The following is a 26,902-nucleotide window of genomic DNA, read 5'->3' on the forward strand; positions in this document are numbered from 1 at the left end:
CTAGGTCCCAGCTCCGTTTGTTTTGCTCCGGTTGGAACAGATCGGCTCTGCTCTGGGCTTCTGCATATATTAAGTCAAGGCCCATATAGAAAGTCTGTGTACAACAGATACAAAACCAGTCACCTTTTACCATAATTACTGGATAAGTACCACTTCCCAATCAGTGGTAAGCTCCTTGATAAGAGGTCTCTTGTCTTGCTTACCGCTATATCCCCAGCTACGATCTGGCACATAGTAGATGCTCAGTAAATGTTTGCTGAACAAATCAATGAAGACACCCAACCTTCATAGAATCTTGGCAATAGAATCCCAGAGGTAGACTTGTGTATGGATTGGCGTGTCAATTGGATGTGATGGTTGCGGGGAGGGGTGCGTGGAATGTATTATCAAGCAGCAGAAGAAGTTTAGGGAGCCTCCCCTGAAATTCAGAGAAGAGAAGGGAGGTTTATGCAGAGTGAGGGCTCTGGTACTAGGTCATAAGGCAGCTCTTCTCAGGTGCCCAGAAAGCCAGGCCTGCCTGTGCCTGTTGGAGTAAGGAGTTCCATCTGCTGTGGGTAGGAGGGTTGTGCTGCCAGGAAGATCTCACCTAGCAATGATTGCCCTGCTGGAGGCCCAGGCTAAGGAAGAGGCTGCCCTGCCAAGGAGGCCGGGCTTGGAGCTGTGCAGCTCTAGACCTGTTTCTTCACACTTATGAGCAAGTAAGATTAGGGGGCTTGCCAAGGCCCCTCCTAGCTCCCAGAGTTCCACAGCCCCCCCAAAAGCCTAAGGGTAGATCCACTAGGATGGCCAAGGAGGTCTCAGCCCCGTCCCTACCTCCAGGTCTCTTTTGTTGTCCTTTGGGCTCTGTTTGCTCAGTTTCGCTCTGGCGTCCCACCTGGCCAGCCCTTCTTCCCTACAGCAGGAGATCACAGCATCTGGCCTTTTGTGGCTACAACATGCTGCCTGTGGCCTGGCTCAGTAGAACCAAAAACCACATCCTCCATTTCTAACTTGATTGCAGACAGAGGAACCCTTTGAGAGGGCCAGGTACCTGCAAGGCTCCCCACCAGCCCCCTCCACTGTGCCCACCCATGGCTGCTACTCCTATTCAGCCAAAACCATAGTGTCGCCCTATATCTTGCTGCTCCTTTGATTCATAGGGGTGGAGGCCACAGCACTGTCATCCAGCAAGGGCCTTAGACCCTAATAATTATAGCTAATGTTTATTGAGGAATCACTGTGTGCCTGGGACTGTGCTAAGACTTTACAGGCATGATGTCACTTATTCCTTACCACAGCCCTTTGAAGATAGTTATTCTTTTGCCCCCATTTTACAGAAGAACAAACTAAGGCTCAGCGAGATTGAGTCATTTGCCTGGGATGACAAGCTAGTAAGTGGCTGGGTCAGGGCTCTGCTGGTGGCCTGGATCTGCTTCAGAGCATCTCTCTTCCCATTGCCCTGCTCTGCCTCTGAATACCCACTGGCATCATCCCAGAGTGTTGGGACAGTACCTAACCTGGGGCAGGGTGGAGCGTGGGCATGAAAGGCTTTATTCCAGCTCTCTTTGAGCAGAGTCCCAAAGAGGGCCAAGGAGTTGTCTGGGGTCACACATTAAACTAATACTGAGCCCCAGTAACAGCCTTTGATTTCTCCAGCCTTCTGGTTGGCGAGTAGAGGAGGCTTCATGTCCCCATTCATCAGTGGGGAGACTGAGGCCCAGAGCAGGGATACTAGGTCTCACAGAGGTTTCTCCCTCCTGAACATTCTAGCCGGGGCTTTGCTTAGAAGCTTCCTATTCTTGGGCATGAGTGGGTGGTGCTCCTGGCCCTCCAGGACCCCTAATGGACTGTTCCCTCTCTGCAGGTCATGCGACATCTACATCTGCATCAAGATGCTCCAAACTGCCCAGCAGCACCAAGTCGGGCTGGCCCCGACAGAACGAAAAGAAGCCCTCCGAGGTGGGTAGTGACGAGCTTCCCAGAGATCTGTGGGGAGTGAGAGTGAGCTGCCCTGCGGAGATGGGGGCAGAGCATTCCTGGCAGAGGGCACGGGCAGTGCAGAGGGAGGCCAGCGTGGCTGAGTGGAATGAAGGGGAGTAGGGTCCAGTTTCCCTCAGCCTTCCAGGTTGTTGTGAAGCTGTTTCTATTGAGCTGAGCAAGGGGAGAAGCCTTTCAAGGATCTCAGACAGGGTAATGACACAGCCTGATGTTTTAGTGAAAGTTCCCCCTGGCCGCTGTGAGACAAGGGAGAGTTGCAGTCGTCCAGCAGGGAAATAGTGGTGGCTTAGAGCTGGGTGGTAGCAGTGGAATGAGAAGCAGCAGGGTTTGTGACATTTTGGAGGCCGAGCCAAGAGTGATAAGGATTTGCTGGTGTGGGGATAAGGGGTGGGGTCCTCAGAGCCATCCAATTAGTCATAGGTTCCTTGTACCCATTTCACAGGCATTTGCATTTGAAGCTTCCTTACTTTGACCTGGGATGTTTCTTACAGCAGGTAGAGGTTTATGGCCTCTGCAACTGAGAAGCGCACTGGGGGTGGGTAGACTCCTGGACACCTGGACCCTCCTTCCTGGGGTCCCTGAAAACTCCCACCCTAGGGCCTTATTGCTCCTTCTTTTAGGTCTTCAGTGCTAATGCCACGAGGTATTCATTGCACTGACCACAGAAGAAGCCTTTGGCACAGATGGGGCTGCCGAAGCTTGGAGAGATGGAGGGTCTTAATCCTGGCTGTTTTTTTTTTTGTTTTTTGTTTTTTTGTTTTTTTTTTGGAGACTGAGGCTCGCTCTGTTCCCCAGGCTGGAGTGAAGTGGCGTGATCTTGGCTCACTGCAACCTCTGCCTCCTGGGTTCAAATGCCTCTCCTGCCTCAGCTTCCCGAGGAGCTGGGATTACAGGTGTGCACACCACACCCGGCTAATTTTTGTATTTTTATTTTTTTTAATTTTTATTTTATTTATTTATTTATTTAGAGACAGAGTCTCGCGTTGTTGCCCAAGCTGGAGTGCCGTGGCGCGATCTCGGCTAACTGCAAGCTCCGCCTCCTGGGTTCATGCCATTCTCCTGCCTCGGCCTCCCAAGTAGCTGGGACTACAGGCGCCTGCCACCACGCCCGGCTAATTTTTTGTATTTTTTTAGTAGAGACGGGGTTTCACCCTGTTAGCCAGGATGGGCTCGATCTCCTGACCTTGTGATCCGCCCGCCTTGGCCTCCCAAAGTGCTGGGATTACAGTCGTGAGCCACCGTGCCCGGCCTAATTTTTGTATTTTTAGTAGAGATGGGGTTTTACCATGTTGGCCAGGCTGGTCTTGAACTCCTGACCTCAGGTGATCCACCTGCCTCGGCCTCCCGAAGTGTTGGGATTACAGGCGTGAGCCACCGCACCTGGCCAATCCTGGCTCTTAAGTAGGATACTGTACTACAGCCAAGAAGTAGCCAGGCACTGGGGCAGGATGCTCCTTTTTAATCATTAAAACTAGCTCAGAATTTCTCAGTCCTGTTGAAAATGAGGAAAGTGAGGATCCCAAGGTCATTTAGCCAAGACCTTAAATCCTTGGAGCTCACAATGCCAAAGACAGGCCCAGAGTTTGGTAGCAGGGCCCTCGGCATGGGTTGGAGAGGATGTCTTTGCTCCATGCTGGCCCCTCCTCTATGCTCCCTCACCACAGATGCAGTCCTGGCTCCACTGTCTTTAGCCAGCCCTTGGAGGGGGGCTTCCGCAGAGCCTTGCATCTGAAAAAGGACTCCGCCTTGCCTCCTCCAGGAGCTGCCCTCCCCTAGGACTCTCCCCTGGGGAGGTGGGGGCAGGATTCTTTGAGACCTGATGCCCCATCCCCCAAGCCTGACTTCCATGGCCCCATGGTGGGTAGTGTATAGACACTGTTTTCTCTGGGAATGCCGTTAAGAGAGGGGAATGCAGTGCTGGAGGTGAGGTAGAGGTGGGGGTGGGACAGTGTTGAAGCTCTTACTGCCCTCCTGGGGTAGTCCTGCTTGGTAGGGGGATGGGATGTGCTTAAGTGCAGCCAAGGAAGCAAAAGGCCAGTGGGGCCTTGGGGAGCCCTGCTGGCTCTTGGTTGTTTGGGACCTTCCCCACCCTTGGTCTTTTTTTTTTTTTCCTTTTTCCTTTTGAGACAAGGTCTCCCTCTGTCACTCAGGATGGAGTGCAGTGGTGCAATCACGGCTCACTGCAGCCTCAAACTTTCAGGCTCAAGTGATCCTCCCATCTCAGCTTCCCGAGTAGCTAGAACTACAGGTGCACACCACTATGCCTGGCTATTTTTTTTTTTTTTTTGTCTTTTTTTTCAGTAGAGACAAGGTCTCACTGTGTTGCTCAGGCTTGTCTCAAACTCCTGAGTTCAGGCGATCCTCCCACCTTGGCCTCCCACAGTGTCGGGATTACAGGCATGAGCTACTGCGCCTAGCCTCACCCCAGTCTTGAGAACTACAGGGACTCCCCACTTGCTGTGGTTGAAGTAGTCAAACAGTAGCTACCTTTATGTGCCTTCCTGGTCCTGGAAGGCAAGAATTGTCGTGCCCATTTCAGACATGAGGGACCTGCCTTTCGAGAATCCCGCCTATCTCCTGTTTACTGTAGCTGTTCAAGTTGAAGTGGGATGGGGAAGTTTTGGGGAGCTCCTAGGGCTGGCTTATCTCCTTGACTCCAGGGGGAACTTAAGCCAGTCTCCTGCCCTTGCTCTGCTTCCTCCAATCTCCAGTGGGAGGAGGGGCCACCTCCCAGGCGCAAGGCTGCCATCTGCACCCAGGATCAGGCCTGCCTGGGAGGAAACAGGTGTCAGCGGAGGCTGAGAAGAAAGAGCAATTTGCATAGGGCAGAAAATTCCCCTGCCTCTTGGGTTTTCCAGCCCAGAGCCTTTATACCTTTCCACACCTAAAAATAGTCAAACCCATGGTACAAGTATCGATGCCCAACCCTGCTGGGGACTAGCTCCACATGGCCCTGGGTCCAAGCCCAGGAGCCTCCGCAGGCTCTGAGGTCTGCCTGGGAGACACCTCCCCACCTCAAGTCCTGGGCTCTAGAAGGGCCAATGAAGTCCTCCCTGCCCAGAACCCTTGAACTGTTGCCCAGCACAAGCTTTTCCTCCCACAGTAGGCTGGAGAGCAGCCTGAGAGGTTTTCCTAGTCCTCTAAGTGACAAGGTTGAGCTGTGGCCGGCACAAATTCCAACTTATCTTGGGGCAGAGAGGAAACCATCAATGAAAGCTTCCAAGTTATTTGGCTCATGAGAGGGCGGAGATGAAAGCGAGGATTTGGCGGCAGAGAATGTTTGCACTAAATCTCACGGACTGCTCTCTTCTCTTTCTGTGAATGGCTTGGGCGGGGCCTTTATGGTCTGCTGAGCCTGGGCTTTGGATACCCTGGTGAAAGGGGTTCTGGGAGCCCCATCTACTCAATCCCCTGGAGTATGAAGCCTATGGGGTGGCCATCAGGCTGGTCACGTGGTTTGCTTAGTGTGGCAGGAGTCCCCAGTGGGAACACTAACGGAGTGATGTGTGTGCTGTGGAAACCCCCTCCTTGGTGGCTACAGAGCCATGGAACCCGTGGTTCACTTGTCTCCTCATCTCTAAATGTGGGCAGTGACGGGGTGGGGGACACAGTGAATCCAACAGCTGTGAAAGGGCTGGGGTTGGGTTTGGGTGGGATAGGCAGGGATGCCCTTTGATGACTTTTCAGGATCTGCCCTTTCCCAGTGCACCCTAAGGGCGCAAGTCAAGGGGCACTCTTCAGCAAGTGAGGTGCCTCAGGGCTGAAGAAAGCGCTTGACCAGGAGTCAGGACCCTGGACAGGGCTAAGGCCTGGAGGCCCAGCTTCCCATCTGGCCCTTGCCCAGTGGCTGGCCCCTCCCTCAGCCAGAGTGAAAGAGGAGTGAGTGCGGGCCTCCGAGCTGACAGCTGAAGGCATGGGCCCTGGGATTCTTGGGAGGCTGGGCTAGGATTTTTGGTGGAAGTGCGCAAAGCTCTTTAAGGAGCTCCTTAAGGCAGTAGAAGGAAAAGGTGGAGCTGCCCCTGAAAACTCAGCCTGCTGCCTTCTGCTGCCTATGGCATCCCAACAGAACTGTCTATCTTTTGGCCCTGAAGTCCTGAGCCTGGCCTAGGGAGCTAGGATAATAATTTACACAATGAGTTTCTGGCCTTGCCTGGCTCACTAAATGGTGTAGCCATTGTTAGTGCTTAACCCTTTGTGGAACACATCTCTGAGAATCTGATGGAATTCACAGAGCAGAGATTATTGTTTTAATACCACTCCACCCCAGGTATTCTGACTTACATGGTCTGGAGTAGCACCGTAGGTACTTATATCTTTTTTTTTTTTTTTTGAGATGGAGTTTTGCTTTTGTTGCCCAGGCTATAGTGCAATGGTACGATCTCAGCTCACTGCAACCTCCGCCTCCTGGGTTCAAGTGATTCTCCTGCCTCAGCCTCTCGAGCAGCTGGGATTACAGGCATGTGCCACCACGTCCAGCTAATTTTTGTATTTTTAGTAGAGACAGGGTTTCTCCATGTTGGTCAGGGTGGTCTCGAACTCCCGACCTCAGGTGATCTGCCTGCCTTGGCCTCCCAGAGTGCTGGGATTACAGGCGTGAGCCACCATGCCTGGCCCAAAATTTAAAAATTTAGCTGGTCATGGTGACACCATGTTGGTCAGGCTAGTCGACCTGCCCTCGTGATCCGCCCATCTCGGCCTCCCAAAGTGCTGGTATTACAGGCGTGAGCCACTGTGCCCCCTAGTACCTGTGCTTTTTTAACAAGACCTCCTGTTGGGATCCAGGGTTAAGAACAACTGCCATAGGCCCGGCGCAGTGGCTCATGCCTGTAATCCCAGCACTTTGGGAGGCCAAGGTGGGCAGATCACCCTAGGTCAAGAGTTCAAGACCAGCCTGGCCAACATGGTGAAACCCTGTCTCTACTAAAAAAAATTTAAAAAATTAGCTGGTCATGGTGATGCACACCTGTAATCCCAGCTACTCAGGAGTTTGAGGCAGGAGGATCACTTGAGCCCAGGAGGCGGAGGTTGCAGTGAGCCGAGATTGCACCACTGCACTCCAGCTTGAGCTACAAAGTGAGACTCTGTCTCAAAAACAAAAAAAAGCAAAAAAAAGAAAAAGACAACTGCCATAGACTTTTCCCTTCCCTTTGCCTAAGACAGGAGTTCCTGGCTTGGTTGTTCCCTGGGAGCTGCTTCGAGTATATTTGAGGGGGTGGGGAGTGGAAGCTGTGGCTAGGTTGAAAGAGAGGGAGGGAGGCTCTCTAGCCTGGTTCAAAGATCTAAACAACGTCACGGAGTGTGGGTGGGGGCAGTCCACCACTCCATCTCCTTCCCACAGGGGCTGGGGGATTAACAAATTTTTGCCCCGGCCCGGACTTGCCAGAGGTATGAAGGACAGTTCTGGGAGAGACCTGGAGGCCAGCCGCATGTTTTGCGGGGCTACTGTTTGAGGTGGTGTCCTCCTCTGGCCTGGGCAGAGACACAGGCGGAAGGGCAGGCCAAGCGGTGGGGGTTTCCCCAGGCAGGCTGTCTTGTGGTAGAAAGCTGCATTTTCAGGAAGTCAGAGTCCCCAGAAGTCAGCCAGTGGGCAGAGGCCTGGGTCTCTGGACTGGGAGCTGCTGATGCTGATCAAAATCAGCAAGTGCTCAAGAGTACCTAGTGGGCCTAGCTCAGTGCTGGGGACAGAAAGCACAGGCCCTGTCCCTGGGGAGCTTGTCCTTTGTCAGCAGGATGCAGGTGCTACACAGGAAGGTGTCTGTTACGGGAGGTGCAGCCTGGCTTTGCCAAAACGCCCAGGCTTTGCCCAAGGACATCTGTGACCCCAGGCGAGTGAGCCTCAGAGCCCTTATCATATAGTTCTGCCCTGGGTCCTCCCAGGGAGTTGATGATCTGTAGATGTGACTCCTTCCCGAGACTCATGGAGCCCTGGGGGGTGAAGGGAACCCCAGAGGTGAGTGGGGCAGGAGTTGGGGAATGTCGGGTAAAGCAGGCCACCCTGAGCTGGAAGCCTGGATGGTGGGAGTGGGGATTCAGCTGTCAGCTCCTCTATAGGCTCTGGTGACAAATTAGTACATCCCTTGTACATGCATGTACCACTGAGGCCCTTCACCAATGCGTAGCACCTAGTCCCTGGGGAAGGGGCCTGAGAGAAGCCTCTGCTACCAGCAAGAGGGTGTTCCCCAGACCCAGTGTCCTTGAAAGTCCCTCTATATGGAGTGCCACCCCCCACTCCCCAAGAAAATGCAGCGAGTGGAGATGCAGCTTCTCAGCTCAACCCATGCTTTTAAAAATGGAATCCTCCTTCTACCCTGGGTGAAGGGTAAAGACAGGGGTGGCCAGATTGTGTTGGGGCTCCAAACCACAGGATAAATAAGATGCCTTCTGAGGAGCAGAGGTGTTATCCAGATGTTTGAAATGCCATTTTATAGTAAAACAGTGAAGGCATATGGTACAGTAAAATGCAAAATACCCATAATTTGATAGATAAAACAGGAGAATCCAAAAAAAAGGTTTTGTGCTTGCCCTTGTGGTTTTCAGCCAAGTTTCCAGCCCACCAGCAGTTCCTTTGCTACCCTCTGAGGCAGGCGGGTTGGGGCGAGCCCTTCCGCTAGGCTAAGCGCCTGCTTTCTGAGACTCACACTGCCTTCCTCTGGGGTGGGGGGCAGGATCCACTTCTATAGTTGGAAACATTGCTGCTCCGCCAGCTGGAAGGGCCTCCTGGCCTCTGGGACTTGTCTTGCAAAAGAAATGTGTGTAATAAATTCTCTTTAAGAGCAGGAAGTGCTGTTATCCTCATGAAAATAAAAGAAAGAGACGTTGAGTGGGTTTTTGTTTTTTTTTTTTTTTTAAGTGTCTTACGAACTTAGCCTAGTGGTAGCTTGAAAACGACTGGACAGGGGGTAGCTATTCTCATAGCCCTTCTTTCATGTTTTATACTGAATTTTAACTGCATAAGTTTGCTCTTGGCTGGGACACTGTTTATCAGGTTCTGGCCCAGAAAAGATTTTTTAAAAGAAGAGCCCTCTGTGTCTTGTAAGCAGTATTGCTGTGGTTAAAGGACAGTGGGGACCTCACACAGGTGGTTTCACCTTTCTGAATCTCAGTCTCCACATCTGTAAAACGGGGGTAATATGAATTAGGAGCCACAATATATGTAAAACTTTAACATAATACCTGACATGCCTTAACAGGGCAATTACCTTTCTCTGTTAGCTGTTCTTTCTAATGAGATGAGGTGCTCAGAAAACAATTGTGATGAGGTTGGCTCTTTAAGTACAGACCTTCAAACATTCCTTGAGGGGTGAGGAAGAAGGGACCACTTCCAGCTCTACATTGGGACTTTTGGTGTAGACAGATGTCCAGGAGAGATTGTCCTGGCCAAAGCCATTTAATTGGCTTTGGGACAGTGACCAAGACCAGTTTCTCAGTTTCACCTGGAAGAATCCTGCCAGCCTCCTGCCTCTTCTCTCCCTGCTAAGACAGGGCAGGAAATTTTATAGTTTAGTCATACTTCATACAAATCCTGGGATTCATTCATTATTTCGTTCACTGACTCTTTCCACAAGCATTTCGTTTTTTTGTTTTTTTTTTTTTTGAGACAGGGTCTCCCTCTGTCACCCAGGCTGTAGTGCAGTGGCCTGATCTCAGCTCACTGCAACCTCTACCTCCTGGGCTCAGGCAGTCCTCCCGCTTGAGCCCCCCAGGTAGTTGGGACTACAGGCAAGCCACCATAACTGGCTAATTTTTGTTCCACAAGCATTTCTTGAGTACCTGCTGTGTGTCAAACACTGTGCCAAAAGCAGGAACAGTGATAAACAGGACATATGCAGTCCCTGTCTTCTTGCAGCTTGACTATTAGAAGAGATGGACATTAAAAATATAATTACACAAATAGGCCAGGCGTGGTGGCTCACACCTGTAATCCCAGCCCTTTGGAAGGCTGAGGTGGGCGGATCACTTGAGGTCAGGAGTTCGATACCAGCCTGACCAAGATGGTGAAACCCTGTCTCTACTAAAAATATAAAAATTAGCTGGGCGCAGTGGCAGGTGCCTATAATCCCAGTTACTCAGAAGGCTGAGGCAGGAGAATCGCTTGAACCTGGGAGGCAGAGGTTGCAGTGAGCCGAGATCACACCATTGCACTCCAGCCTGGGTGACAGAACGAGACACCGTCTCAAAAAAAAAATTATAGATATATAATTACACAAGTAATTATATTTTGTAGTGTGATGATAACTGCTGGAGCTTTTCTCTTAAGTAACTAAATTTCCTGTTGGTGCCTCTTAGTTTGAAATACTCTGTGATACAGTAATTCACCCCTTGAGAAAAGGAAGCAGAGAACCAAAGTCCCAGGATGAAATGTTCAAGTCTTAGCTACAAATCTTGAGATTGTATATTAAACCTTGTAGCCTGGTGTCTACTGGCCATGTGGTTAGTGCACAGTGAAAGTTGCCTTTTGTCATTATCTTTATTTGCTTTTAGAGGTCACTCGCGCTCTGCTTTCTTGCAGAGTTCTTCCTAGGGAAATAGGTACAGAAAGCTAGACTTTTGAATGGTTGTGATCTGCAGTCTCAGAAAAAGACGTGAAGACAAGGCCATGTGATGTGTTTCTGGAGCAGAGTCCCTACATCTGGGCAGAGCAGATTCTTTAGCCCCCTCCGGGGCTACATTGGCACCCCTAGCACTCAGATTGGTGATTCAATTAGAGTTTGAGGCCTTTAAACATTTCTTCATACTGTTTGAAGAAGCTACAATTAACATCTCCCAAGTAGCTCAGCAGAACTTGGTTGCTAGGCAGCAGACCTTTAAAGACAATTTGTCAATTTCTGCCAAAAGAGAGAAAAATAGTAAACATTCACATTCTAAGAAAATTGCTTGTTTTCCAGCTTCCAACTTTCTTGCCACAGCAAGGCTTCTCGTTCATCAGTGTCCATTTTATTCTTTATTTAGTTTTCATAAATCATTCAAAGGAGTTTTAGGAGAACATTTAAGCCTTTTCCAAGCCTACCTCCTGGAAATTCAACACAAAATGATGTTTAGGTTACAATTGGCTGCCATATTTGTGGGCAGTTTTTATATAAATGCACAGAGGCTCCTTTGGAAGGCATGGAGTACCCAGCTGTAGTCTTGGACAGCAACCAAAGAAGGAGGTGGCTGGCCCATGGAAGGATCTTGAGTCATTCAAGATTTCTCAGCACCTAGCATGTGCCAGACCCTGCTTGCACTCCTGGGCTCCAGCCCTGCGGCTCAGCCAGACCTCATTGAGCTCCCCTTATAGTGGGGAAGACATGGCAAAAAACCAGGAGATTCTAATACAGGGGCCGTAGAATTTCAGACAAAGCCCAAAACCAGCCTAGGATTGGGGAAGGCTTCCTAGAGCAGATGTGGGCTGGACTAAGACCTTAAGGATGAAGTGTGCCAGCTTTACTCTGGCAAGGGAGTAGTGTCCCAGGCAGTGTTCTCCCATGTGCAAAGGGTTAAATGTGCTTGGGAGACTGCAAGTGCATCTGTGTGGTCACAGGGCCTCATTGGCTCTGCAGTTCAGTCTGGGCACAGCGAGAGGACAGTGGAGAGCGACTGGAGGCCTCGGAACTTACAAAGACCACAGTTGGTTTTGCATATTTCAACCCTTGGAGAAGTCACCTGATTTGGCATCAAGTTAACTCAAGGGCATTAGGCAGTGAGCACATGGCCAAAAGGGGCAGGGAGGGCTGGGTGGCTCGGGAGTTCTGTTGGCCTGGGTTCATTTGCCACTTCCAGCACGTAGACCTTGGGTGGGTGATTTAACTAACCCGAGTCCCAGGTTTCTCAACTGTAAAATAGGGATGATGGTAGTACTTACCTCACAGAGTGGGTGGAGGGGCTAATAATAGATTAATTCAGGAACAGCGCTTACACTGTCACTCTGCATACAGTCTCTCCAAGCATGGGCTGACACCATTAAGACAGTGCTGCCCTCCCTGTGCGTCCATGATTCCTGCCTGCTAGAGCCTGTAGTGTCCAGTCTGCCACCTGCTCCCTGTGTGACCCAGGATGAAACGTGGAACTGTCTTGGAACGAGACTCTTTTGTCTTCCCTCAATCTCCCTAACTGTAGTGGGAAGGGACTCTGAAGTTGACCCTGGGAGCCCTTCCTGCTCTGAGTTCTCACTGCCAGGCCTGGTTCTGGGTCTGGACCACGTCTTACCAGCTGGTGTGGTGGGACACTCTGGTCTCACCCGCTCCAGCCTGGGCTGAATGCTGGTCCTTGAGCTTAAAGCCCAGCAGAACAAAGGCTGCCTGTTGCTCGGAGGCGCTTGTTCAGGTCCATGTGGTTGGGGATTTTGGCCACTGGGTATATCCATGAAGTATCTCACCCTGTTTATGGGGGTTCAGAAAGCACTGCCAGGAGCCAGCTAGGGGCCTCAGATTGATCAGAAAATTCCCCAGGGAGGCCCTCGTATTCAGTGCCAGGCACTGAGAATATAGCCGACAGCAGGACAAGGTGTGGCAGGGGAGATGACAAGAAACCAGCAACGTGAGTCGACCAGGTACTTTTCACGAGTGTAAGTGCTGGAAAGAAAATGAGGCAGGGATGGGATGGAAAGTGGCTCAAAGGCAGTCGGCACTCCCTCAGTTGGTGATCAGAAAGGAATCCCTGAGGAGGCGACAGTTAAGTTACAGCCCAGGGCCGGGCACGGTGGCTCACGCCTGTAATCCCAACACTTTAGAAGGCTGAGGCAGGCAGATCACTTGAGGCCAGGAGTTCGAGACCAACCTGGCCAACATGGTGAAACCCCGTATTTATTAAAAATATAAAAACTAGGCCAGGTGCGGGTGGCTTACACCTGTAATCCCAGCACTTTGGGAGGCCAAGGTGGGTGGATCACTTGAGGTCAGGAGTTCGAGACCAGCCTGGCCAACATGGTGAAACCCCGTATTAAAAATACAAAAATTAGCCAGGCAAGGTGGCGGGCACCTGTAATCCCAGCTACTTGGGGGGCTGAGGCAGAAGAATCGTTTGAACCTGGGAGGCGGAGGCTGCAGTGAACCAAGGTTGTGCACCTGCACTCCAGCCTGGGCAACAGAGCAAGACTCTCTCTCAAAAAAAAAAAAAGAAAGTTACAGCCCAGGATGAGAGAACAGCAAAAGGTTTCTAACCCACCTATGCCTCTTTAGAGGGCACATAGTGACACTGGGCTATTGTAGGGTTGATTTCTGGGGCAGAATGATGCACTGTCCCAAGTGGGTGGTTCTCCATGGCTTCAGAGCAGCAGGGCTTGGGATGATGCAGCACTTGGCTTGCTTGGGTGGGGAGAACTTTGAGGCAGTTATGAATCACTTTGGGGTCAGTTCTTCCTTGCCAGCTCCTGTGCTGGGGCCCACAGGGAAATAACCCAGCCCCAGCCCTGCTGAGCTCAGCAGAGTCTCCAAGAGACCTTCGCTGGCACAGGCCCCTACTGAAGGGCCCCCTAAAAGCACACAGTGCCTGAGTGTGCCCTCTTGCATTAGCTGTCTTACTACTTGCTAATAAGATATGCAAATTATCTGGGCTGTGAAATCTTAGCCACATTCCATCTTCTGTTTAATTAGCATTTAATTGTAATCTGGTTTTAATTTTTTCACACTGGCACCCTAATTAAATGTTAGGGTGTTAGTCTTAACAATTAAATTATATTGGCAAGTAGAGTCTTCAAGAAACTTGACCTTTTTCAAGCCAGGGCCGTCTCCATCTAGATACAGACGTTAATTAGATTCTGCAAGATGCTGCTTCCAGGCCCCTCAGTCCATCCATTCCAGTGTTCTCCTTGTGGTTTTGGACCTAGATTCAAATGAGGTGCACATAGCAGGCAGAGGTTACCGCTGAATCTGTCTGTCATGAGCCTTCAGAAGGCTGAGTGAACTGACTTAGCACCGGGCACAGCGGTGGATGCTGACTTTTCCAGGGAGGAATGTGGGGTTGGAGTTTGGTCTGAGGCCTGGAGTACTCCTTGAAGTGGTTTCTCTTGTCTCAGTGATGTGAGTTCTTCTTTAACTTGTGATTCTCAAATGATGATGATCACTGGGAAAGTTGGTACCTAAGCAAGTCACATGGTGTCTAGAGGTGCCACCACATTCCACAATAGCGCTTTGTGGGGGGATCACAGCAGTGGGATCAGGTGACTGGGGCAGGAGCCGTTGCCAGTGCCAGCCGGGGCAGAGTTTAGAGTTTGTTCTGAGGTGGAATTGGGGGTGGAGGTGGGAGCAACAGACAAAACTCTGGGAAGAGCAGTTTGCCCCAAGTGAGTAAGTGTGACCAGGGTGTGACCCCTCATGGCTTTGCTCTGAGGGGTTTGGCTGGGCTTGATTAAGAAGGAAGACAACCCTATCCTTCCTGCCTTCCTACCCTCCCCCAACACACACAAAGCCCCTGTCGAGTTACGAGAGTGTCCTTGTTCTTGAGGGACCTTGGAAGTCCCAGCTCATGTGAAGCCACTATCTAGGCTGCCCTAAGCCCCGGCTGTCCCCTAGCTGTTTGCATAAGGTTTGCATAAGGCCTTTCCTGGGGTTGGCGCCCTGTGCTGTTTTACACCTCCACTTGTGTCTGTGGGTGCAGATAGATAACATGATTGTGAACCTCAGTAGAAATGTCTTGAACAGTCACATAATGGCAGTATTTTTTATTTTATTTTATTTATTTATTTTGTTTTGATCTTTTGAGACGGACTCACTGTCACTCAGCCTGGAGTGCAGTGGTGCAATCATGGCTCACTGGAGGCTTAACCTCCTGGGCCCAAGCAATCCTTCCACCTCAACCTCCGGAGTAGCTGGGACCCCAGGCATGTGCCACCACACCCAGCTACTTTTTTAATTTTTTGTAAAAATGAGGTTTCACCATGTTGCCCAGACTTGTCTCGAAATCCTGGGTTCAAGCAGTCCTCCCTCCTCAGCCTCGCACAGTGCTGGGATTACAGGTGTGAGCCACCTTGCCTGGCCCCTTTTTTTCTTTTAAATTTTTTAATTTTTTGTAGAGGCTGGATCTTCCTGTGTTGCCCAGGCTGTCTTGAACTCCTGGCCTCAAGCAATCCTCCCACCTCAGCCTCCCAAAGTGTTGGGATTACAGGCATGAGCCACCACCCCGGCCATCAGTATTGCTTTCACATTAGCCTTTCTGTCCTCTGAGGTTTTCTTCTTTTTATTTTGATTTTTGCCTTTCTCTGCCAGTCCTTCTCTTTCTCTCATAGGTCCACTCCCATCTATCCCTCTCCTGCCAAGGCCAGGAGTAGACAGCCAAAACCCCAAGCTGCCCAGACCAGGCAGACTGGTGGGTGGGGGAGGCCAGGACACAAGACATGTGCAGAGTTCAGAGCTATGTTATTTATTATGCTGATTGCTTTTATTTCGTCTTATTTGTAAGTGCGCAGGCAGAATGTCCACTTGAGTTGCATGTATCTGCCTCTTCCACTGGCCTGTGGGGCAGACTGCCCTGAGGCAGTCTGAAGTCACTCTCTCCCCTCTTGCCCCTCACAGGTTTTCCGGACAGACTTGATCACAGCCATGAAGATCCCGGACTCATACCAGCTCAGCCCGGATGACTACTACATCCTGGCAGACCCATGGCGACAGGAATGGGAGAAAGGTGTGCAGGTGCCTGCCGGGGCAGAGGCCATCCCAGAGCCCGTGGTGAGGTGAGCCAGGCAGCCCAGGCTAGGGGGCCACTGGGACAGGGGAGGAAGGGGAGGCTGCTTTCCAGGTAGGTGAAGTCCTGGAATTCCTTTCTAGTCCAATCTCTATTCTGTATTACATTCCCTTTTCCAACAAACCACTGAAATGTTCCAGAAATACTGGCGGTTTAACTGAGAGGCTAGGGGGTTGGGCTCGGGCTTGGCTATAGAGCCAGAATGCTTGCGTTCCTGTTGACACTCATATTCAGTGTGGCCTTAGACCAGAAATGTAATCTCTCTGGGCCTCAGTTTCCTTATCTATGAAATTGGAATGCTAACAATAACTAACCTACTCATGCAGTTGTAATGTTGAGATAATGGAATGAAATGACGCATGGAAGGCACTTGGCACCAGGCCTGGCACACAGCAAGCGCTCTGTAATGTTGATCCAAACTGGGCCCCAAAGCAGTTCTTTTTTCTTTCTTTTTTTATTTTTTAGAAACAGGGTCTTACTCTGTCCCCCAGGCTGGAGTGCAGTGGTACAATCTTGGCCCACTGCAACCTTGACCTCCCAGGTTCAAGCAGTCCTCCCACCTCAGCCTCCCAAGTAGCTAGGACTACAGGCTCATGCCACCACGCCTAGCTAATTTTCATGTTTTGTGTAGAGATGGGGATTTGCCATGTTGCCCAGGCTGGTCTTGAACTCCTGGGCTCAAGCGATCTGTCCACCGCCTTGGCTGGCCTCCGAAAATGCTGGGATTGCAGGTAGCCAGCCATAAGCCTCTGGCCCCGGCCTTTTTTTTTTTTTTTTTTGACAAGGTCTCACTGTTACCCAGGCTGGAGTGCAGTGGTGCGATCTCAGCTCACTGCAGCCTCGACCTCCCAGCCTCAAGTGATCCTCCGACCCTCGAGTGATCCTCCCACCATAGGCACATGCCACCACACGTGGCTAATTTTTTTGATTGTTAGTAGAGACAAGGTCTTGCTATGTTGCTCAGGCTAGTCTCTAACTCCTGGACTCAAGCAACCCTCCTACCTCAGCCTCCCAAAATGCTGGGATTACAGGCATGAGCCACCATGCCCAGTCCCAAAGCAGTTCTGATCAGGGAAATCTCCAGACTTTTCACTAGTCTTTAAGAGAGAGATATGGCATGCTTTTTTTTTTCTTTTATTCTTTTTTTTTTTTTTTTTGAGACGGAGTCTTGCTCTTTGGCTAGGCTGGAGTGCAGTGGTGCGATCTTGGCTCACTGCAAGCTCCGCCTCCCGGGTTCATGCGATTCTCCTGCCTCAGCCTCCTGAGTAGCAGGGGTGATAGGTGCGTGCCACCAAGCCTGGCTAATTTTTGTATTTTTAGTAGAGACGGGGTTTCACCGTGTTAGCCAGGCTGGTCTCGATTTCCTGACCTCATGATCCGCCCTCCTTGGCCTCCCAAATTGCTGGGATTACAGGTGTGAGCCACCGTGCCCGGCCTTAAGCCATGCTTTGGACTTCTTGAACCTTTTACGGGAGTTCTTAGAGGGGGAGTCAAGTGCCTGGCATACAGCAGATGCTCAGGAAGCCATTGCTATTACCGGCCTCTGGGTAGGTTCCCCTGCCAGGGCTGGTTCAGAGATGAGTCCTCTGGGCTTTATACTCTTCTGGTCTCATGAGGCAGAGAGACCCCTGGCCGCTCTTGTCAGGAGGTAGCCACATGGCCCTGGGTCTTGCCTCCAGCTACGGAGTTCAGCCAAGTGCTTCTTTATGCAACCTGGGAAACCCTCCAAGTCATGTCTCAGGGCAGAAGGGTCTTGTGTCCTGGCCTCCCCCACCCACCAGTCTGCCTGGTCTGGGCAGCTTGGGGTTTTGGCTGTCTACTCCTGGCCTGGGCAGCCTCGTGGCTCTTGCTTGATCCCATGTAGACCAGGCCTGGAGCAAAGATCACAGCTGTTACCTCCCTTGACGTTGGCACCCTCATTTCCTGGCAGCTGCACCTATGATTGGATCATAGGCACAGCAGACTCGAAGCCCCAATAGGGTGATCTGTGGGGATTGGAAGGGGAGGGGGCAGGCAATCCTGTTCCAGTGACTCCTGATGGCTGAGTGTTGATTAACACTTGTTTGGGGTCTTTGGAGAATCAGGGGTGACCCAGGCCTCTCCAGAAGTGAGAATATGCATGCCAGGTCACTGCCACACGTACCAGTGCCAGGGTGACGGGGGGAAGAGCAGGCCACCAGGTGGGCAGAGCGAGGCCAGTCTTGATTAGGCTTGGCCCAGCGGTCTGTCCTCTCTACTTGATGTCAGTGTCAGTTGGTTCCGGAAACATCTCCTGGCCTGGGTAATTAATTGCAGATGTTTCCACACCAGTAGCTTGGCTTCAGTCTGCCTGTAGGGTGCTTTATCTGTTGACATCAAGAGGAGAGCACATGTTCTGGCTGCTTTGGCTTTACGAGGTGCATTCCCAGCATAGGCATGGCTGTGCTAAGCTGACGTGAGCCGGGCACTCCTGGCCTGTCCATGATCTTTGGAGAGGATGGACTGGGGGTGGGGAAGTGCTCCCTTAGAGACATCTCCACGCCTCTTCTGCTGCTGTCTCCCTCCAGCCCAGCCACTGCGTCCTCCTGGCACCTCCCACTGCACAGCCCTCATCTGGAAGGCTGCCTGGTAGCCGCCAGGGTCAGAATTGTTAGAGAAACCCTGTTCTTGAGGACTTGCTATGCTGAGCCTGTGTTCATCTTCTCATTTAACAATCATATTAGCTTTACAAACTACATATAACTGTCCCCATTTTATAGATGAGGAAGTTGAGAAATTCTGGGGAATTTCCTGCATGGCCACCGGGGCCTAGTGGGCTGGGCCAGGAAATCAAAGGCCCCGGGATCAAGCCCTGGGCTGCCCCTGTGAGGCCCAGAGACAGAGCCCTGTGCCTCCTTCATCCCAGCATGTTGGTTCTGGCTGCCCTCCCCCAGCTGCCACCTCAGGCCCCCTCTGTCCCTCCCTCCCTGGCCTTTGGGTGGGTCTGCCCACCTCATGGTCTGAAATCCGTCTGAACAATGAGCACTTGTCTCACCCCTCTCCAGACTGAATTGAGTGAGGGCCTGTCCTGCCCGTCACTGGGGCCAGAAGTCTCAGCCAGGGCAGAACCCACCTCTGGTGTGCGTCTGGTCTTCTGGGGTAAAGACCCCCTCCCCTCCCATAGATCCCAGCCAGCTGATACCCTCCTCCCAGCTGACCTCCGTCCTCCTGGCTACAGCTGAGGGTGAGGGCTTGGCCTAGGGTCAGGTCAGTCCATGCCTGGGAGGAGAGCTTCCTTCAGAGCCAGAGCCAGAAGGGGGCAAACAGATGAAAAGGAGAGACCCAGGAAGCACAGCAGATACCTTCTGATTGTGAGTCCCTTCACCTTGGCTCTTCAGAAGGAGCACAGTGATCTTGATCCCAAGAGGCTTGGCCAGGTGGCTGCTGACCAGGCAAGCAGATGTGGGTAGTTATGCCAGGAAGTGGTGGGCATCCGGACACCCCCACTCAGCATGTGCTTAGGGCACAATCAAAGCTGGTTCACAACCAAATTACAGGCTGCGTTTTTAAAAGAATGTGTTTGTTCAAGTGACAGTTTCATGGGGAAAGGCAGAATTGTGTTGGACCAAGGGTATTAGTATTGCTTCCACATGGAATCACCTGTTAGTATGGGGTGTGGTCATTCCCTGATCATGACCTAGGACCTTCCTTCATGTGGGCCTCTTGTGTGGGAAAAGGTGGTGCCAAGCCCCTTCCCCTTCTCCGTGCCCCCTCGACCTTATATAGGCCTTCCTCCTGGCTTGGAGGCCATTCTCTCTCCTGGGTTGGATCCCTGCCTCCCCGTCTCCTTCATCCTTCCCGCCCTTTTTGCTGACATTGGGCGTGGTGGTGGGGAAGCCCAGGAGCCCTCGCCACAGCTCTGCCATGTCTCTGGGCCATCTAAAGCCCTGCCCCTCCCTCCCTGTCAGCGCTGAGTCACAGCTTCTGGCAGCCTTGCCCCCGACCCCAGGATGCCTCTCAAGTAAGGGGCCTCCCCGCCCTGGCAGAGCTGGCCAGATGGAGGCCAGGCTCCGAAGCAATAACCATGGCAACCAGTGGGGGGTGGGAAGAGCTGGCTTTTTGAACTGGCATCAGGAACTGAGGGGCGGGAAACCGTGCCCTCCTGAGGCAAAATGCCCCCTATATTCCATTTCAGGAGAGGAGTAACATTCCAAGGTCTCAACACACACATACACACACACACATCACACAACACATACACACCACACACACACCTCACACATCACACAAAACACACCCCACACACACCACATGCACACACACACACATCACACAACCACACATCACACAACACATACACACCACACACACACCTCACACATCACAGAAAACACACACCACACAAACACACACACACACACAGTGATTACTGTGTGTCAGGCACTTTCCTAAGAGTTTTGCAAACATTAATCCATTTAATCCTCTCACCAACCACATAAGGCAGGTATTATTATTGTTGTTGTTGTTGTTATTATTATTATTATTATTATTATTGAGACGGAGCTTCGCTCTTGTTGCCCAGGCTGGAGTGCAGTGGCGCGATCTCTGCTCACCATAGCCTCCGCCTCCCAGGTTCAAGCAATTCTCCTGCCTCAGCCTCCTAAGTAGCTGGGATTACAGGCATACACACCACTCCTGGGTAATTTTGTATTTTTAGTAGAGATGGGGTTTCCTCATGTTGGTCAGGCTGGTCTTGAACTCCCGACCTCAGGTGATCCACCCGCCTTGGCCTCCCAAAATCCTGGGATTACAGGCATGAGCCACTACGCCCAGCCTGGTACTATTATTATTAACCCATTTTGGGGGATGGGAACACTGGGGCCCAGAGAAGTTGAGTGGCTTCCCCAGAGTCACACAGTAAGTGGCGAAGCTGGACTTTGAGTCCACACCCTGCGGCCAGGCCTCTCCAAGCTGCCTCAGTGGCCGAGCTGTGGCTACAAAGGAAGGCTGAGCTGGGGGGGGATCCTGGGACTGCAGCAGGCACATCTTTGTATCCAAGGGGATTTGACCTCTGTCTTGGTGGTGGGGCCGGGTAACACTGTGTAGCAGGACACTCACTGCTCACATGACATTGTATCTGGGAGAAGGGCAGGGTGGCATGTGGACCTTTTGTCTGGAAAGGGTCACCCTGGGCCGCAGCCATGTAACCACGTAGGGCTCCTCCTGACCTCAGAGAAGACGTGGCCTCAGTTCTACTCAAGTCAATGGAGTTTTCAGGCTGTTGGTATAAAGGGGGCTTGGGCTTCTGAGAGTACGTAAACAACTCCTGCCTTGTCCGCAGCCTTGAGGGGTATGCCGAGAATCCAGCTGGCACTACCTCACTTGTTGCTGGCACAGGGCATTGCCCATGATGGCACATAGGATACCTCCTACAGCCCCTAGCAGGGTTAGATCCAAACTGCGGGGCTTTAGCTAAGGCCCAGCTACCCTGATGGCAGGAAGTGGGAAGAGCTCAGGGCAGGTGGATGTTTATGGGGTGAGCAAGGCTGTGGATCAGCCCTGACTCCCATCCCCCACTGTACCCTACTGCCCTTTGGGTCTTCTGTGTGCTGCCTGTTCACCCACAGTCATCTGAGTCTCTGCAGGGTGGGCAGATGGTGGAGGAGGAAGTTAAGGAGGGGGCGGAAGGAGATGGGCCCTGTGTGGCGTCAAAGCACACTTGTCCATCAGCTCCTTAGCTGGACTGGTCAGCTCCCTGGAGCCCCTAGGGCAGCAGGCTGAGGGCCCCTCCCTTCGTGACATCCTGTCTTGATTTTCTAGGATCCTCCCACCACTGGAAGGCCCCCCTGCCCAGGCATCCCCGAGCAGCACCACGCTTGGTGAGGGCTCCCAGTCTGATTGGCCAGGGGGCAGCCGCTATGACTTGGACGAGATTGACGCCTACTGGCTGGAGCTCATCAACTCGGAGCTTAAGGAGATGGGTAGGTGACCACTGCATTAAGAATGGGATCAGGGGCCGGGCACGGTAGCTCACGCTTGTAATCCCAGCATTTTGGGAGGCCGAGGCGGGCGGATCACGAGGTCAGGAGATCGAGACCACGGTGAAACCCCGTCTCTACTAAAAATACAAAAAAATTAGCCGGGCGTGGTGGCGGGCACCTGTAGTCCCAGCTACTTGGAGAGGCTGAGGCGGGAGAATGGCGTGAACCCGGGAGGCGGAGCTTGCAGTGAGCCGAGATCGCGCCACTGCACTCCAGCCTGGGTGACAGAGCGAGACTCCGTCTCAAAAAAAAAAAAAAAAAAAAAAAAAAAAAAAAAATGGGATCAGGGCTGGGCAGGGAGGGTTTTCTCCCCATCCCGAGAGGGGCAGTGGCCCAGGCAGGGCTATGATATGGCATGGATCTGGAGGGAGTGTCCACACTGCATTACTGAATGGGGACCTCACTGGTTAGTGTCTCTCTGCCACCTGAAGTTTCTGCAGCTATCGGGGGGGCAATAATAGCACATCAGTTACAGGGCTCTTAGGACTATAGTGGTAAGCATGAATGTTACATGAAGAGTAAGCATGCAGGGGAGTCTAGGATGGCAAATGGGGCTGGGGTCAGGAGGTGTGGGCCACCTGGCTGGAGCCCACTAATGTGTCCCAGGAACGGCTAACTCGACCCTATTCAGCCACACTCAGAGGTCCCCTCATACACACAGCACAAGCAGTGCCTTCTCCGTGGAGCCGGCCGCATCCCAGAGACACTTCCATGTTAATTGTACACATGTGTCCCTGTGGTCACAGGCAGGCTGTCTAAAGTCAGAACACCAGGACAGATCAGGGGCCTTTGAGATGGGATGGTCCAGACCATTCAGTTTTCAGAGGATGGAGCTACTTCTCCCAGGTCCCACAGTGGGTGGGCAGAAACTCTCCCAGACATCTGCCCTGAATTCCTGCGACTCCAGGAGCCAAGTCCTCTTCAAAGCTCAAGGGAGGCTGGGCTCCTAACACCATCATGCCCTGCTGTCCTCCTCACAGAGAGACCGGAGCTGGACGAGCTGACATTAGAGCGTGTGCTGGAGGAGCTGGAGACCCTGTGCCACCAGAATATGGCCAGGGCCATCGAGACGCAGGAGGGGCTGGGCATCGAGTACGACGAGGATGTTGTCTGCGACGTGTGTCGCTCTCCTGAGGGCGAGGATGGCAACGAGATGGTCTTCTGTGACAAGTGCAACGTCTGTGTGCATCAGGTGGGCAGACCCCCCAGTCATCCTCACCTGTGCCATGTATACACACACTGCCTGGCAGACCCCCACTTGGCTCTCCAGGGGCACTGTGGGCAGAGGCCCTTAAGAAGGAGCAGGAAGGGAATGGTGAGGGTGCTTCGTGGTGCCATGTGCACCCAGGGCCCCTCGGCTTAGACCTGCCGGCCAGACTCAAGCCAAAGCCCATTGGCTTTCTGCACTCTCCCATCAGCCTCCCTCAGACCCTCTCCACCTTGCGCCCTGTCCCTGCCCCTCCTCCTCTGCTCCTCGTGTCTTGAATTTACTAAAAGGCAGCCCACTGCTGTGACCGAGAGCAAAGCTGCCAGATTTCAAATCGTGGCTCTGCCCTTCACAAGCTATGTAACTTTAGGCAAGTTTTGTAACCTCTCTGGACCTGTGTTTTCTCAGTTATGCATAAATAAGAGTGGATTGTTGCACGGATTAAATTGTTTACTGTGGGTCTTTGCTTAGAACGGTCTAGTAAGGGCTATATGTATTTGTCACCATTACTGGCTTTATGTGCCAGTGCAGCCTGGCCAGGCTCTCCTTGGTTTGGGGCCCAAGGCTCTAGGTCTTGAGTATCTCTGGGCCTTGACTGTGGACCTGACTGGGACCTAGTGAACCCACTCTGGCCCTGATTTTGAGGCTGCCCTTATGCATCAGAGCTGGAATAGACCCTGGGGAGCTCAGAGGTGGGGACTTTGCCAGGCTGGCAGGTAGGTGGGCAGTGCAATCTCATATAAACAAACACATCCCTTATACCCAGCAGCTCTTAGGTTCATGTGTCTCACCCAAGCCATAGAGGGGTGCAGCCTTCTTCATGGGTCCCTGTGTAAGAAATATGAGGGCTCTGGGACTTGTTTCCAGGAAGTACACACCCAATTTTGTATTCAACTTAAGGGGATTCTTGGACTCTCCTAAAGTCTATTGCTGGTTAGGAACCTCCGGCTAAACTGACTGTCCTCCCAGCAGAGGGCAGACCTGAACCCGTTCACAGAGGACTGAAATGGTGGCATTTCAGGCATACAAGCAGGCCAAGGAGGGCTTTCCAGGAGCCCGTCCTTCTTTCCTTGCATTGTAACTCCTCAGAAGGTGTACGTGCCAGAGACTGGAGGCTGTGTAGCAGTGTAGCATGGGGCTGGCACTGGACCAAGTGCAGCTGACTGCTGACCAGACACAGATTGGCCAATTCCGCTGACCACCCTGCTCTCTCCTAGGCATGCTACGGGATCCTCAAGGTGCCCACGGGCAGCTGGCTGTGCCGGACGTGTGCCCTGGGTGTCCAGCCAAAGTGCCTGCTCTGCCCCAAGCGAGGAGGAGCCTTGAAGCCCACCAGAAGTGGGACCAAGTGGGTGCACGTCAGCTGCGCCCTATGGATTCCTGAGGTGGGTGAGCGTGGAGGTGAGGCAACCCAAGGAACAGCCTGTGGGGAAGTGGGTCTGCATGGGACTCACGTAGCAGAGCACTGGGAAAAGAAGGTGATGGACTCACATTAAAACACTGAGATCGGCCAGGCGAAGTGGCTCACGCCTGTAATCCCAGCATTTTGGGAGGCCAAGGCGGGTGGATCACCTGAGTTCAGGCATTCAAGACCAGCCTGACCAACATAGCAAAACCCCCTCTCTACAAAAATTAGGAGTGCGTGGTGGCAGGCACCTGTAGTCCCTGCTACTCAGGAGGCAGAGGCAGGAGAATCACTTGAACCTGGGAGGTGGAGGTTGCAGTGAACCGAGATTGCACCACTGCGCTCCAGCCTGGGTGATAGAGCAAGACTCTGTCTCAAAAACAAAACAAAACAAAACAAAAAAAACACACACACACTGGGATCTCAGGTGATGCACCAGCGAAGAATCCAGGCCACAGCTATAGGGAGCTTTGCTTGTGGACTTGGACAGAGCTCAGGTGGTGACTTCTATGAGAAAATGGGGTTATGGACCACTAGGAGATTCAGGAGATAGGGATGAGGTCTGGACAGAAGTCAGGCAGCTGACTAGAGGGGAAAGCAGATTGTGGGGTCCATCTAAACCTAGGCAGTGGTTCCAACCAAAGTCAAGCCACATGTTCAAAACAAAGATAAGCCAACTGACCTTAAAAGAGAATCGGGTGGGAGGCCGAGGTGGGTGAATCACTTGAGGTGAGAAGTTCAAGACCAGCCTGGCCAACATGGTGAAACCCCGTCTATACTAAAAATACAAAAAAAGAAAATTAGCTGGGCTTGGCACATGCCTGTAATCCCAGTTATTTGGGTGGCTGAGGTACGAGAATCACCTGAACCCGAGAGACAGAGATTGCAGTGAGCTGAGATCGCGCCACTGCACTCCTGCCTGGGTAACAGAATGACACTCTGTCTCAAAAAAAAAAAAGAGAATCAGGCGGTAAGCCTAAGGGGAAGTTGGCTAGTGGGCCTGCTGCTATGGCTGCGGCTAGGATGGTGGGGTGGGTGTGTTTCTGAGTCCAGGTGGGAGTGCCACGGGCAACAGGCTGGGTCCAGAGTCAGTGAGTTAGCAGAGGTCCTGGGTGCCCAGAAGGCCAGCCATTTTATTTGAAATGTGAAATGTTGAAATGCACCAGAGTTTCAGCCCCAGCCCTGCTGTGTGGACTGACTCAGATTGAGGCCCTACTCCAGTGTTGCCTGTGCCCAGAAGCAAGCCAGGTGGCCCTGTCCATAAGTGGTGCTGTCCTTCCTGGGCTCACAGTCTGAAGCCCACAATGCAGGCTTCTGTGATAACAGTTGTTTGTGTCAGCAGTAGGCACTTGCTTGCAGATCAGCATGTTGAAGACTGGGACCACCTCTGAGTGTACCCTGGGCTGGGCATGGCAGAGACAGAACCAACAGGGACTCCATCATGAAGACCCTTTGGCTCAGGACCTTTGGAGAGAATTGCTTTTTCCATCCTCAGGCATTAGCAATGGGGAGCTGAACGTGCCCTGCCTCTGGGCTGCGGGGTGGTCTCTGCCCAGTAGACTTGGGCATAGTTGTAGGCCTGTCCCCATAAGAAGGGCTCAGCAAAGGCGTATCCCCAGGAGAGCCCTAAAAACCTTCAAGAGGAGATCCCACCATGAGGCTTTTTCTTGGTGCCTAGAAAAATAAGTAATACAAATACAAATTGTAACAAGAACTCTGAAGATGTTATTAACAAAGGCCTGAGTGCAGAAAGAAGGGGGATCTTGCATGTACCTATGCACACACCAAAGCACCTCTCTGTCAAGGCCCACACGGTCTTAAGCACATACACGTAGTCAACTACACACTGATGGCACACTCATACATTCACAGACCATTTAAGATTAGTCTTAGATAAGCACACACTAACACACTCATCCAGTGGTCAGCTTGGGAGAGTTAGGAGGAATTCCGGCCTTTGAGCCATGCTTGTTTGGTGTCAGGAGGGACTTGGGATTCAGGGGCTCAGCCACTGCCCTGTCTGCCCACCACCTAGTTTCAGCAGACAACCCCCCATTTTGGAGTTCCCTGGAGGCAGGCTGGGGATGAGAGGAATGATGCAGCCCCCTGTGTCCTGCCCAGGTCAGCATCGGCTGCCCAGAGAAGATGGAGCCCATCACCAAGATCTCGCATATCCCAGCCAGCCGCTGGGCTCTGTCCTGCAGCCTCTGCAAGGAATGCACAGGCACCTGCATCCAGGTATGTGGCCTACTTCACCTCCTGCTGCTGGGAGCTGGCTGAGAGAGAGGCATGCTTGGGGCCTCAGACAGCGGCTGCCACCACCTTCTCCCCTCCATGGGGCTGCAGACTGATGGGCCCCAGAGAGGTGTGGGACTGGAGACAGAGTCAGAATCGCACCTGATGGGGAGAATTTCTCCATCTCCTGGTCTTCTAGGGAGTGGGAACAGACCCAGGGAACCAAGGCTCACCACCCCATTGGAGTGCTGAGAACTCTGGCTTTCCCTGAAAGCAAGTGTCTTGGGGCTTGATGAATACATTAGCTTCTCTTCTGACATTGAACTTGACACGTTAGGGGTTAGGAATCAAACTTCTCCTCTAGCTAAGCTAATAGACTCTCCTGACACTGGAAGGACTGTACCAGTCTGTCTTTAGCAAAGC

The 26,902-nt window shown here is 52.2% G+C and overlaps 1 protein-coding gene across 10 annotated transcripts in view; it reads left to right on the forward strand.

The window, feature by feature from the left end:
* The window catches only part of JADE2 (jade family PHD finger 2), an 87,564-nt gene that overhangs the window by 41,709 nt on the left and 18,953 nt on the right, over window positions 1-26,902 (forward strand). For all 10 annotated transcript variants that reach the window (XM_058441215.1, XM_032157927.2, XM_058441217.1 and 7 more), the window contains exons 3-8: window positions 1,844-1,938; window positions 15,465-15,622; window positions 21,412-21,572; window positions 22,613-22,824; window positions 24,057-24,224; window positions 26,366-26,482. In XM_058441215.1, coding sequence (XP_058297198.1) covers window positions 1,844-1,938; window positions 15,465-15,622; window positions 21,412-21,572; window positions 22,613-22,824; window positions 24,057-24,224; window positions 26,366-26,482 — 911 coding nt within the window. The remainder of the gene's footprint in view (window positions 1-1,843; window positions 1,939-15,464; window positions 15,623-21,411; window positions 21,573-22,612; window positions 22,825-24,056; window positions 24,225-26,365; window positions 26,483-26,902) is intronic.

The sequence above is a fragment of the Hylobates moloch genome, unplaced genomic scaffold, assembly GCF_009828535.3.
Source record: "Hylobates moloch isolate HMO894 unplaced genomic scaffold, HMol_V3 SCAFFOLD_6, whole genome shotgun sequence".
Classification (NCBI taxonomy): Eukaryota; Metazoa; Chordata; class Mammalia; order Primates; family Hylobatidae; genus Hylobates; species Hylobates moloch.